Here is a 14959-nt window from a genome sequence, read left to right as displayed (position 1 = left end):
CCCCATTTTTTTTTTTTTTTCAATTCTGCATATGTTATTCTTGTCAGCAACTCGGATGAGCCGTTAAGCAGATGCGCGATGATTATTCCCGCACTTGTCGTAGCGGATGACTGACCGGTCACCCTCTGTCTGCTTGTGTTTGCAGGCGTGCGATGAGCACGGCACACTGAGGGAGGCGCGCGCCGGCTGGCGTGGCATGTGAGGGCATGGGCTGCACGCCCAGCTCGCTGCAGCAGCGCTACCATGGGGCCGACGCCATGGACGTGAAGGCGGCCAACACCTCTCCCAGTGCAGGTCAGTCGCTCGCAGCCGCAGCCCGCTGCCACCACCCTTTTGAAACACCCCCGTTTAATTCCTCTATTGGGTTTTGTGTAATTTACCGAGGCCGCCAAACAGTTAATTACTATGATTATATGACCGTGTGCTTAATGGATGAAGGCTATCGGTTATCCTGCTGTGGTTTTGGGGGTATTTCAACCGAATGCGGCTGTTTTGCAACTGAATAGTGAAATGAATGAAAGTCTGTCTATTATTAAGGACCACAAAGATAGCGATGTACAAACTGATATATATTTCCTACTAACACACAAATTCTGAGGCAGTTGCTACCTTCGCCTTACACTTCTAATTACAGTTATATCTTTTTATTGGTTGTTGATTTTTCAGTACTTCGTCACACGCAATGCTGATGGTTAACATTCACAACAATCCTCACTGCAATCCATGGTTGTTGCTGGCCGACGCGGTTGACGCACTTGTCACTTTCTGTTTCATATCACTCGCGAATCGGTATTAGTGAGGGTCAACCCCACGACGATCAGGGGGACGTGCTCACTCGTCATACTCCGGTGAATTTACTCGACCACCATTCTTGCCCGTCTCTCCTACACTACTTCTCACTCGACACTCTCCAGTACTACTTCTCACTCGACACTCGTCTCACTGCCTACTGCAGCACTCGACAATCGACTCCTATCTACTATCGACCTGGGCATTGGAAACTAGCATCTATGTTCGTGGGATCACGGATCCCTTACACTTTGCAAAACTCACCTGGTTTACTGACGTTTGTTCACGTGATTTCCTGTCTTTGTCAAGCATTACAACGTCTGTAGTAGTGAAGCCTATCACAGTTAATACGCAGCACTAATTAAGGCATAATTAATGCAAATGGAACGCCAAGGCCATATTTTCAAAGTGTTTATTACTCAGACTACTATTTTCAACGCTACATTTGCGTCATCTTCAGGTCCTACTATTAAATAAGTACAGGGTGACACACGGGAGACGGACGGTTTTTAATGAAATAATACTAGGCCAACTTTAAATCTAATTCACGTTTATTTACACAAAATCAAAGTTCATTATTTGCCTTTTTAGTTAACAAAGTTATTTGTGAAAAATAATATCGTCAAGGCGATGTCCATCATTTCGAATGCAAGACTCAAGTCCCTTCTCAAAATCCTCCATCACACGGACTAAAATCTCCGCAGGGATGGCAGCAATTTCTTGAATGATTGCATTCCTCAAATCGTCCAAATTTCGTGGTTTGTGGTTATAGCCACGGTTCTTAAGGTACCCCCACAGAAAAAAATCACATGCTGACAAGTCGGGAGACGTGGGAGGCCAAGGAACATTGCCAAAACTTGAGATAATCCGGCTAGGAAACATGAGTCTAAGAACTGTCATTGAAGTGTTTGCGGTGTGCGATGTTGCCCCATCCTGCTGGAATCAAACGCGTTTTAAAGGGTCTCGTCGTCTTCTTAGTTCTGGTTTCAAGAATGTTTCAAGCATGCGAATGTAACGAACCGAATTAACAGTAACTGTGGCCCCGTTCTCGTAAAAAAAATAAAGTCCAATAATGGCAACAGAGCCAAGAGCACACCAGACTGTTATTTTTTCTGAGTGTAGAGGACGCCGATGGATAAGGTGTGGATGCTCTGGATCCCAGTAACGTAGGTTTTGCTTATTCACGGTCCCGTTTAAATGAAAATGAGCTTCATCGCTCATCAATAAAATTTCATTTCCTTTCGATCCCAAAATCACTTGCATTCTGTAAGCGAAGTCTTCTCGTGCAGCAAAATCAATTTCCATAAGTTGGGATGGAATTTTAATCTTTATGCAAAATTCGTCTAACCGATTCACGATTGATTCGTAACTCACTAGCATGACGTCTAGCTGACCGTCCTGGGCTTCTGACTGCCGCTTGCCTTACCCTTTCAACATTTTCTGATGTCGTTACTCTGCGTCTTGGGCCAGGATGCTTCTTATCCAGTATGTCTCCAGTTGATCTGAACTTTTCCACACATCTGAGGATTATGTTACGGCTCGGAACTGCTCCATGTCGACCGACATTAAACCGCGCACGAAACAATCGCTGTGTAGCAATAATAGACTCACCACTTTTCACGAAACTATCATAGACAAACACTCGACGTTCCAGTTCCCACTGATCCATAATGACTGAGTAAATGAAATGGCGTCTTGTGTGGATCAGAACTATCCCCACCACGACGACCTCCCAACACCGCGCCCTCCGTACTACGCAATTCAAAACTGTCCATCTCCCGTGTGTCACCCTGTACTTCCAGTCATTGGCCCTTGTATCATAGGACCCATTCGGTAACTAGCTGGACCGATGTTCATCAGCAGTGTATATGATGAACGCCTGGCTACCAAATGGGTCGTACTATACTCGACCCAATGAATGGCAATACCTAATTGGTAAATAGTAGGACTTGAAGTTGACGCAAATCTAGCATTGAAACAAGTCGTCAGAGTAATAAATACTTTGAAAATACGGCTGTGGTGTTCCATTTCCATCACTTATATTGTCAGCCACTATTCCACGCCCACAAGAAGGATGATATTTCACAATATTAATACGTAGTTGACCCAAATTGCACACGTTTCTATTAACTGACAGGATTAGGTACCTGGAACTTGATAACTGAAAGTTACGTTATATTCATTGTGGATGCAGTTCTGATTGAAACAGGATGTTTACTTAAGTATGATATGTAACCAGTCGGTTTTTTAAATTTCATACTATCTACTGGGCCATTTATTTATCTAATAAATTTCTACCTGTAACCTACGTTCAACGATTAGGTGTTTTAATCACTTGTTACGATCTCTATCATCCATCCATCCATCTCCTACAAGATCCACCCTAGCCGGTTGATAATGCATTATCTTTCACTCTGTTTTCTGTCATTCTGTCAACTTTATCCTCCCATGTCATTCTCTGCGCTTCTAACTTCTCATTAACTGAAAATATTTTTAGATCTGATCTTATTGTTTCATTACTTATTTTATCAATTTTATTGCAGTCTATTACAAATCCCATGAGCTTCCTCTATGCTGCTTGTGTACGTGATTTTTGATTTTTTGTTACTGTCCAGGATTCGGAACCATATACGAGAGAATTACAAGTATACTGCCACCTTATGGACACAACTACTACAGCTTTCAATGTTCACCTTCGCCAATTAGCGATCCTTCTAAATATCTTTGTATTTCAATGCATCTCATGTCACAGATCGCGATGTGGCAAAGTGCAACATCTAGCATCCTCATACTTTATATTTACGTTCAGTGTTCGTTTATTGTGTCTACTAGCTGTGTGCGTGTGCGTGTGCGTGTGTGTGTGTGTGTGTGTGTGTGTGTGTGTGCGTGTGTGCGTTTGTGTTTGTAAGCTGACTAAAATGTACATCAGCGAAATGAATTTGTCATGTTATTTTGAACTGCGGGCAACCGCAGCCAAATTTCCGCATTTTGAATGAAATGATCTACACTGGCTGTGAAACAAATTCACGACCGGTTTCACGTCAATTGGAAATGCATCCTCAGGTGATAGAGATTGTATTTAACAGCTCGTAGCGGGAAGATAGCTGCCTTAGAGCCGCTCCCCACAATTCATCTCAAATTATAAACATAAAGCGCGCTAAAAGCGGTAGTCCATAGTTAAAACGAAGGGGAAAGCATAGAACCGTGCCACAAGCAGGAGAATGGTTGAGCGAAAGCAGGCAACATATTCCACACAGCAGAGCGGTCAGTACTGCCTTGCCTGCTTTCGCTCAACCATTCTCCTGCTTGTGGCACGGTTCTATGCTTTCCCCTTCGTTTTAACTATGGACTACCGCTTTTAGCGCGCTGTATGTTTATAATGTGAGATGAATTGTGGGGAGCGGCTCTAAGGCAGTTATCTTCCCGCTACCAGTTGTTAAATACAATCTCTATCACCTGAGGATGCGTTTCCAATTGACGTGAAACCGGTCGTGACTTTGAATTAAAGTATTTTACAACCTGTGTGGACCATTTCATTCAAAATGTGGAAGTTTGTTGTCATAATCAAGATGCAATGCAAATACCCTAAACCATAAAGATGGTTTCGTACAAATTTCGTCAACTTATGCCTAAATTTTCATTATTTTCGCCAGCACCACGACCATAGAGAGCAGCTGCTCATGGTTCAGTAAATAATGTTCCTGTGAAACCTCCATCTGATAACGACTGTGCATTGACTCGAAAACTAGTTAATGGTACGATAAATCGTAATAAATTCAAAAAGTTGCGTATCATTTCTACTAAGCCGCCAACACTAAGTTATTTTCACTATTAGTCTTTTTCTTTCATGGCTCAACGATGGTAATCGCATTAATGAAACCAATCATAAGTCGTAATTTATCATTGTTTAGTTTCACCCTCATAAGAGCACTGAGACAACAGAAACCATCGCAGGCTAAAATGGTAGAAACAGACGGATATAATTAATTGCCACTCTCGAAATAATTGAACTCTACATTAAATTTCTGCATCGCCTCATATGACTAGAGATCCTGTGCACAGTTATAAATATTTCTGGTTAAAACTTTATTTTTAATTTGAAGCTGATTAACCGCAACTTAATTAAAATAAACTTTACTGGAAACAAATTAATCTTGGTATAAACTGTCTTTCCAACAAACATTTCAAACGTAGTATCCTCAGCAAATACATCTGGCGCAACGAGTTCCGCTATAGTGATGTATCTCCCGTTTTGCTAAGAAACACCATTCGATATGGTGCTGCAACTCCTATGTTTGAAATGATGTATTAATGTGTCCTCTAATCAATATTTGGGATTCAAGTTCGTACCAGTGAGACGTATGGAATGCAACTTGTGTTTTGTTGGTATAATATTACTGACTACACTTTACTATACAGAACTTATTTCTGAGGTTAAAACTTTGTTGTTAATATTTTTCCATTTCTGTTGCCCCACATCTCATTATCTACCGCCAAGAATTATTAATAAGAATTTTCTAATTATACAACCAGTTTTGATCCACAGACCACAGTCAAGTATAAAATATTTACAACGTTTTGCAAGGCGATATAAATTCAAAGACGTCAAAAAAATATAAAATCAATGATTCGTCATTGTTGTGAAATAGTAATATAAATTACATCGTCAGCATTAAAAATGTACGAAATTGTGCTCTCCTTCATGTTGTTCTGTCAGCTTACAACGCTATGATAGGAATCATTCTCCATACTGCCGACAGAACAATGGGTAATATGTACTCTCTCTCCTCTTAACGTTGTAAGCTGACAATATAACATGAAGGAGAGCAGTACCAGGTACATTTTTACCGCTGACGATGTAATTTACACACATGAAAAAAAGTTTTGCGTGACCTCGGTTCCGAGAGTTCTGCAACCTGTACAGAAAATTGGAACAGACATCAACATAAACATCATTTCCGCTCTTTTTATTGCTCATGAAAAACACTCATTGCATGTTGTACCACCATACAGCGAGACCTTCAGAAGTGGTGGTCCAGATTGCTGGACACACAGATTCGGTAACTCTAATACCCAGTAGCATGTTCTCTTGCATTGATGCGTGCCAGTATTCGTCGTGGCATACTATCCACAAGTTCATCAAGGCACTGTTGGTCCAGATTGTCCCACTCCTCAAAGGCGATTCGGCGTAGATTCCTCAGAGTGGTTGGTGTCTGACGTCGTCCGTAAACAGCCCTTTTCAATCTATCCTAGGCCTGTTCGACAGGGTTCATGTCTAGAGAACATGCTGGCCACTGTAGTCGAGCGATGCATGTTCGATATGGTTCATGTCTAGAGAACATGCTGGCCACTGTAATCTAGCGATATAGTTATCCTGAAGGAAGTAATTCACAAGCACGATGGGGGAGCGATTTGTCGTCCATGAAGAATGCCTCGCCAAAATGCTGCGCTATTGGTCGGAGGATGGCATTCACGTGTCGTACAGCCTTTACAGCGCCTTCCGTGACCACCAGCGGCGTACGTCGGCCCCACATAATGCCACCCCTAAACAGCAGGGAAACCCCACCTTGCTGCTCCCGCTGGAACAGTGTGCCTAAGGCGTTCAGCCTGACCGGGTTGCATCCAAACACGTCCCCTACGATTATCTGGTTGAAGGCATATGCGACACTTTTCGGTGAAGAGAAGGTGATGCCAATCCTGAGAGGTCCATTCGGTATGTTTTTGGACCCATCTGTACCGCGCTGCATGGTGTCGTGGTTACAAACATGGACCTCGCCGTGGACGTCGGGAGTGAAGTTTCGCAACATGCAGCCTATTGCGCACAGTTTGAGTCGTAAGAAGACGTCCTGTGGCGGCACGAAAAGCATTATTCAACATGGTGGCGTTGATGTCAGGGTTCCTCCGAGCCATAATCCGTAGGGAGCCGTCATCCACTGCAGTAGTCGCCCTTGGGTGGCCTGAACGAGGCATGTCATCGACTGTTCCTGTCTCTCTGTATCTCCTCCATGTCAAAACAACATCGCTTTGGTTCACTTCGAGACGCCTAGACCATTCTCTTGTTGAGAGCCCTTCCTGGCACAAAGTAACAATGCTGACGCGATCGGACAGCGTTATTAACCGTCTAGGCGTGGGTGAACTACAGGCAACATGACCCGTATACATCCTTCCTGGTGGAATGACTGGAACTGATCGGCTGTCGGACCCCATCCGTCTAATAGGCGCTGCTCATGCATGGTATTTTACATCTTTGGGCGGGTTTAGTGATATCTCTGTACAGTCAAAGGGTCTGTGTGTGTGTGATACAATACCCACAGTCAACGTCTATCTTCAGGGACCGGGGTGACGCAAAACATTTTTGATATGTGTATAGCCAGCAAGTGTGGCCGAGGGGTTCTAGGCGCTTCAGTCTGGATCCGCGTGAACGCTACGGTCGCAGGTTCGAATCCTGCCTCGGGCATGGATGTGTGTGATGTCCTTGGGTTAGTTAGGTTTAAGTAGTTCTAAGTTCTAGGGGACTGATGGCCTCAGATGTTAAGTCCCATAGTGCTCAGAGCCATTTTTTGATGTGTGTATATTATTATTTGTCAACAATGAAGGATCATGGATTTTATATTTTTTCACGCCTTTGACTTTTTATTGCTTTACATGCTGTTGTAAATATTTTATGATAACTGACGATGTCGTTGGGTGAAGACCGAAACTGGTTTTATAATAAATCAGTTTTTATCGGTATCTCTTGGTGGCGAATGACGGCGTTTTAAAACTTATGATATATTTTAATTTAAAATTTACTGGAAAAAAGTTTCTAAAACGCTCTAGACTCAATGATTTGGTTGCTTTAAATAATAAGGGGCTAATACTCTCAAGGTATTTCTGGAGTGTACCATATGTCGACCCTTGCAATACACATCATGTCATCAAGTATAATGAAAGAACTTTGTCACTGTCTCACTATTCATAGGATGGTAATTTTAGTTAAGTAATCGATACCTTGTACACAATGTGTTGAGCAAAGTCTTAATAAATTCGATTCAGCTGAAGAACATCCTCATTAACCAGTAGGCCAACATCAAAATTTATCGTCTGTTTAGGTCCTCTTGCGAAACATGAACACTGTTTTCTGTTCTCTTCTTGCTGCCCTTCCCCGGTCTGTCTTGATGAAGTTACCACAAAACAAGGTTATTTCTTTGGAACAAATTACCGACGGCTGACGAGTTAAGCAAAGCAATCAAGCCGAGGGCAGCCGGCCTGTTCCCAGAGGGACAGTTCAAAGATCCACGCGGCTTTTAGGACGGCCTTAGCAGAAGGGAAGAATTATTTGTGACGGTGAAAGGAGCTGAACTTGATCCTATACTTATTTCGAATTACTTTCCACCAAAAATTTAGTATTATAAGAAGCACTACTCAAATTTGTTTCGTAATTTATTCATTACTGATTTCCTTTATTACTTTCACTATACTATCACGCTTTCTTCATTATCAGAAAATGAAACTTCGTTTTCCTTGTAGGTTACATTGGTATGTATTCTTAACTGCATATTTACTACCCAGAGTTTTGTCTATAGCTACTTTATATGTAACCTAAGTCTATCTTTACAATACGAGGTTCCATAAAGAAATGAGCGAATTCGTTCTATTTCACAAGTTACATCCGTTCACAACTGTTGTGGTAGTAGCGGAGTTGTAGCTAAGTTATTTTGATATGTTCTGAAGAGGTAAAACATTATCAGCACTGCCCTCCTGAAAACTGGTATTGCGGGCACGCCACGCAGACACGAATACTGCTGCGCTGCAAGTAAATGGAAGTATTTGGTTGAGGAGAACGTGCTACTTTTCCTCAAAACAGATTACACTTTTATTTTATAGAAAAAATTCTCTATTACAAGAAAACAACAATATTCAAACTCGCACTGTGCGGCTGGTCCCGGCAGAGGTTCGAGTCCTCAGAAAATGGCTCTGAGCACTATGGTACTTAATATCTGAGGTCATCAGTCCCCTAGAACTTTGAACTACTTAAACGTAACTAACCTAAGGACATCACACACATCCATGCCCGAGGCAGGATTCGAACCTACGACCGTAGCGGTGGCACGGTTCCAGACTGTAGCGCCTAGAACCGCTCGGCCATTCGAGTCCTCCCTCGGGCATGGGTGTGTGTGTTTGTCCTTAGGATAATTTAGGTTAAGTAGTGTGTAAGCTTAGGGACTGATGACCTTAGCAGTTAAGCCCAATAAGATTTCACACACATATGGACATTTTTCAGACTCTCACGTAATGAATTTAACCTTCCTACTACGAGCCCTTTTTGTTTTACTGAGAACCATTGGAGGTCATAAAGATCTCAAGTAATTTACACTGGATATAACGGGGATATTGTAATGTAATAATGTAAAAACATGCTGTCGTGTACCGAAACATTTTCCGTACCCTTCCGTGGCGCAATCAGGACGATAATGACATTGCAGAATTTAAATTGCTTTGTTACTAACATTTATAACGGAGATGAGGACGAGAAAGTCTCCTTGGTTTGGGGAGGGGGGGGGGGGGTAGGTTACAGGAAATAGTTAACTTTCGTGAAGTTGGCAGGAACTGTTTGCTGAAGTAGCAAGCTTTTACTCTTCCCTTAACCAATTTATTAATCAAAAACCGTTATTTAATGAAGTGTCAGACCAAAACCCCTTACCAGAATGTCAGAAGCTTTCAGTAATTACTACAAAGGATCTCTGTTAGAGACGAGTGCTTGAGTTTCACTCGATCTGCTAACTACCGGCCACTTGGCCTAAGTAATCAGTCATCAAAGGTGTGAACTACGTCAGTGGTACTCACAGGCCACTTTGCCTACCGTGCAAGCGACCCACTTTGCCTACTGTGCAGGAGACAAATGCCAAGCAGTAATTTGATCCTGCTATTAGCTGCAATTTCACTATTCTGACCCTTTCAGACAGGAACAGGCAGTCTCTATTTAGTAATATTCCAATGAATATTGTACGTGCACCAGAGACTATCGCCCTTTTCTCGCAGTTGAAGTTTTTACTGCTGAATCGGGTGCTGCTGCGGAGCGTCTCTGCCCTCTGAATGTTTTGCAATAAAATGAAATGAAATGTCGCGTAGCTAGGGACTCTCGTCGGTCGCCAACGCCAGTTCGGTGGCTTACGCGTCGATGGGGATGAGATGATGATGATAACCCAACACCTTATCCCTGAGCGGAGAAAGTCTCCTACCCAGCCGTGAATCGAACCCGAGTCCCTTTGCATGGCATCCCATCGCGCTGACCACTCATCTAACTCTGCAGTGAAACTGAGTTGTGGCTCTACATGATTCTTTTATATCGTTCTTAATTGACTCTGGTTGCACACGGGCCTCTTCAGTCTCTTTTCCTTGGACCTTTCCCTCGACTTGTGATCTCCTCAATATTTGATTATCTCTCTAAATCGTACTCGGGAGTCTTCCATTATGTGCTTTGTAAAGTTTCCTATTATTTTGCTGACTCCAACGCTCTGCACCGTTGGAGAGGCATCAGGTGTACTACTTGCAAGCGTGTTTGGCCTGTCCTGAGGAAGCAAAGTCGACGGCGTCGAGCTGCAATCTTGCATGTCAGTTTGTTTGCACAGCAAAAGTAATGGTTCAAATGGCTCTGAGCACTATGCGACTTAACTTCTGAGGTCATCAGCCGCCTAGAACTTAGAACTAATTAAACCTAACTAATCTAAGGACATCACACACATCCATGCCCGAGGCAGGATTCGAACCTGCGACCGGAGCGGTCGCTCGGCTCCAGACTGTAGCGCCTAGAACCGCACGGCCACTCCGGCCGGCCTTTGCACAGCAACATCGTATGTCAAATTTTATTTAATGTATGGCATGAAATTTATTTTCCAGTTTTTATCATTTAATATTTTAGTAACGAAGCGTAATATAATGATAATAATTTTACATTTGTTTTGTATCGAGATAATAATAGTGTTTCTTTGCTCTCCTGAAACGGAATTTTTGACTCACGAGGTTGTGGTTCAACACCATTAATAGCGTCCAGTTGCTTTGGAAAGAATTATCTGCCCCCGTTATCCTGTTTAGCTTCCTCTGTCATGCACACCGGCCATCTTGCATACGAAACCCACCTCATTTCTCTCTCGTTATGATCTGACATGTAATAAAATTTATTAAGCTTTTATAAGGTCACGACAATATATACAGCTGTTCAACGGACCTGTCATTCTACTTTCATAAATGTTACATTCACAGAAGAAATTCTGACGTCAGTGATACTACGTGCAAAAACCATGAATAAATGTAAATATGCTGTAGATATAAAAATGAACAAAACGTTATTGTATGCAAGTGACTCAGAGCGAGAAAGTCATCTATCTTGCAAATGATAGGTTTGAAAACAACGGAGATATATATTGCGAAAGTCATATTGAGCGCAGCTCTATAACTTCCTCTGCAATTACGAAATGCAACTACAATACCTTATGAAAAGGCACTATAGTAAAATAATACCCGTAAAACCACTAATTTATAACATTATTGATGCATGGAAAGTACTACTGTGACATTAACGACATTAAACTTCAATAAAATAAATTAAACATATTTCTTTTACACAGAAACAACCATCCACATTTATCGACATGGTTAATAAAAATTATACAATTGCAGGACTTGTCCCATAACTGAGCTCCGATTAAAGACAACAAACCATCTTAAGGCAGCCACTTGCCTTAGGCCAGCCAGTTTTCTGAATCACGACCACAGGATTTCCAGATAATGATCAGGACCACCAAGCAGTTCTGTGCATGCAACGAGATATGATATACTGCGAACTATGGTTGAAAGGCAACAGTCAGATTCCATATTTCTAGAGTTCCGGAAAGGTGTCTCATTGTAGGCTGGTAACGAAGGTACATGGGTTCACGGATATGTGAATGGCTGGTAGACTTTTTAAGTTACAAAACCCAGTACGTTGTCCTCGACAGCGAGTGTTCATCACAGACAGTGGTATCGTCAGGAGTGACCCAGTAAAGCGTGGTAGGGCCGCTGTTGCCCTCTGTATACGTAAATGATTTGGCGGACAGGGTGGGCAGCAATGGATGGTTGTTTGCTGATGATGCTCTGGTGTCCGGTAAGGTGTCGAAATTGAGCGACTGTAGGAGGATACAAGATGACTTAGACAAAATTTCTGGTTTGTGTGATGAATGGTAGCTAGCTCTAAATATAGAAAAGTGGAAGTTAATGCGGATGAGTTGGAAAAAATGACATAATGTTCGGATACAGCATTGTCAGTCTCCTGCTCGACACAGTTACATCGTTTAAATATTTGGGCGTAACGTTGCGAAGCGATATGAAATGGAACGAGTATACGAGGACTGTGGCAGGGAAGGTGAGTGGCCGACTTCAGTTTATTGGGAGACTTTTACCACGGTGTGGTTCATCTATAAAGGGACCGCATATAGGACGCTGGTGTGACGTATTCTTGAAGGCTGCTCGAGTTTTCGGGATCCTTACCAGGTCAGACTAAAAGAAGACATCGAACCAATTCAGAGGCGAGCCGCTAGATTCGTTACCAGTAGATTCAAACAACACGTAAGTGTTACGACGATGCCTCGGAAACTCAAATTGGAATCGCTGGACGGATGGCGACGTTCTTTCGGGGAACACTGTTGAGAGAATTTAGAGAACCGGCGTTTGAAACTGACTGCAGAACGATTCTACTGCCGCCAACATATATTGTGCGAAAGGAGCACGAAGATACGATACGAAACATTAGGGCTCATACGGAGGCATAGATATTCGTTTTTCCCTATTTGTGAGTGGAACAGGAAAGGAAATGACTATTAGACCGACAGGGTACCCTCCGCCACGCTCCATACGGTCGTTCGCGGAGTACCTATGTACATGTAGCTGTAGGCACACCAGGGATCAAAACCCCAAGCAGGCGACCATTAGCACATTAAATCACTCGATGGTAGTCGCCGCTTGCTTTTCTAAACGTGCACCGTGTCATGAACGCTGCCCAGAGGGAAAATTATTGTGCTATAGAACTGGGGAGAAGAGGAGTTTGTGGCACAACTTGACAAGAAGAAAGGACCGGTTGGTAGGACATGTTCTGAGGCATCAAGGGATCACAAATTTAGCATTGGAGGGCAGTGTGGAGAGTAAAAATCGTAGAGGGAGACAAGAGATGAATACACTAAGCAGGTTCAGAAGGATGTAGGTTGCAGTAAGTACGCCGGCCGCGGTGGTCTCGCGGTTCTAGGCGCGCAGTCCGGAACCGTGCGACTGCTACGGTCGCAGGTTCGATTCCTGCCTCGGGCATGGATGTGTGTGATGTCCTTAGGTTAGTTAGGTTTAAGTAGTTCTAAGTTCTAGGGGACTGATGACCACAGCAGTTGAGTCCCATAGTGCTCAGAGCCATTTGAACCATTTTGCAGTAAGTACTGGGAGATGAAGCTTGCACAGGATAGGGTAGCATGGAGAGCTGCATCAAACCAGTCTCAGGACTGAAGACCACAACAACAACAGCAACGATGGAATACTTACATGCGCTTGCTTTGGGACTGTGTTAGTAATAGAGAGCACCATGAGAGCTGTGGACTGTGTGAACGTTTTTGCGGATCACCTGCATCCTTTCATGTTTGGTATCTTCGACAACGACAGTGGCATCGTTCGGCATGGTAACAGACCGTGTCACAAATCCAGGGTTGTGTTACGTTACACTGGTTGAGAGGGCGGTAGGGGGGGGGGGGTTTGAACATACGTTTATGCATTGGTTGCAATATAGTGTCCGTTCTGCGTCCGGTGGATCACATTGGAGATGTTATCGAACGCCAGCTCAGCACTTGCAAACCACCGGCCGGTAAAACCATCGGCCCGTAATTTACGTGTATGGTCTGTGCGTAGACGTCTGGTGTCACATACCTCTATGGTAACCAACTAGGGACCTGTCGCATCCATGCTACTGTATTGCGTTCTAAAGGTGGACCTACACTATATTAAGCAGGTCAGAGAGCTTTCTGCCACATTGGCTGCATACTATTTGCTGTTGCCTGGTTACAAGTTCGTTGGTATACTCTGAGATTTTTAACTATGCAATTACACTCCTGATACTACAGGAATGGAATATTTCGGCGTGTTACGTAAGCTGGTTGCCTTCAGACCTTGTGGTGCAGACCGTCAGCGCGCATAATTGGGAGAGTCTCAACGAATGTATTTGATAACAGGCAGACTGTAGATGCACGACGTTTAAAATTCATCATTTCCGAGATCGTGCAGCAGTCTGTCAAAGGTACGACGTGAGTCTCTCGAGTATGGCCGTTCCCCGCAGTCAGTTAACCATTAGTAACACTGTGTCGATAACAGAGATTAGCGTCAATTATCGAGGTTTGTACGAGGAGATAAACTGGCCACACTGCAAAAAATCACAGTCCAATTCAGTACAGCCCAACAACAATAACTGTTAAACAACCACAGTATCCAGAATCAGCTCCTGCACTGCTCTCTCTCTGCTTATTGCACGTCATGGTGGGAGGTATTTTCTTTCCATCCCTATCACCTACCGTAATGATGTAGCGATACGAAGGGTTGCGGGCCTCCCTTTAAACTACCACGTAGATCGGTTCATAACGATGCCTATCTTAGGCCACTGCGGGACAAAGTCACAAGAAAGGGAAGAAAAAGCATCTTAGATTATCAGTTCTTAATCTGAAAGTACTGAAATATATTTGCCCTTGCCTGAAAATCCATTCATGTCTTCAGTGTCACAGATTATATAGACAGACAGGAGTTAAGATTTCATTATCACCTATCCTAACGATTTTAGAAACTCCACTGGAATTTATCTGTCCTTTAGTTGTGACTTCATGAAACAATATTCATCCAGCGAAATGTCTGGCAGAAAGCTCATCAAACTAGAACCAGTGAAATATTAGTTCTCTTTCTTACATAAGTGAATAAAATGTTGTTCGGGGATAATTTCTGAGTATTTAGCTGTAAGGGACCGGTCCTCTCCTGTGCCTCCATAAGAATAACGATGTACATTCAGTTCAGAAAAAGCAGAACACCATTTACGACTGGAAATAGAACGTTCCTATTCACAGGACATGTATGTTAGAATGTTCTGCAGAAATGATTAGTGTTTCAGTCACCTCGGTTCAGCATATGTCCTATTACC

The 14959-nt window shown here is 43.0% G+C and overlaps 1 protein-coding gene across 1 annotated transcript in view; it reads left to right on the top strand.

The window, feature by feature from the left end:
* Positions 1-14959, top strand: part of LOC126262536 (high affinity cAMP-specific and IBMX-insensitive 3',5'-cyclic phosphodiesterase 8) — a 1685047-nt gene that overhangs the window by 599767 nt on the left and 1070321 nt on the right. The window contains exon 3 of the mRNA XM_049959212.1: positions 146-294. Within this exon, the coding sequence (XP_049815169.1) occupies positions 207-294 (88 nt within the window). The 5' untranslated portion in view covers positions 146-206. The remainder of the gene's footprint in view (positions 1-145; positions 295-14959) is intronic.

This window comes from Schistocerca nitens, chromosome 6 (assembly GCF_023898315.1).
Source record: "Schistocerca nitens isolate TAMUIC-IGC-003100 chromosome 6, iqSchNite1.1, whole genome shotgun sequence".
NCBI lineage: Eukaryota > Metazoa > Arthropoda > Insecta > Orthoptera > Acrididae > Schistocerca > Schistocerca nitens.
This window is presented reverse-complemented; position numbering and strand designations above follow the sequence as displayed.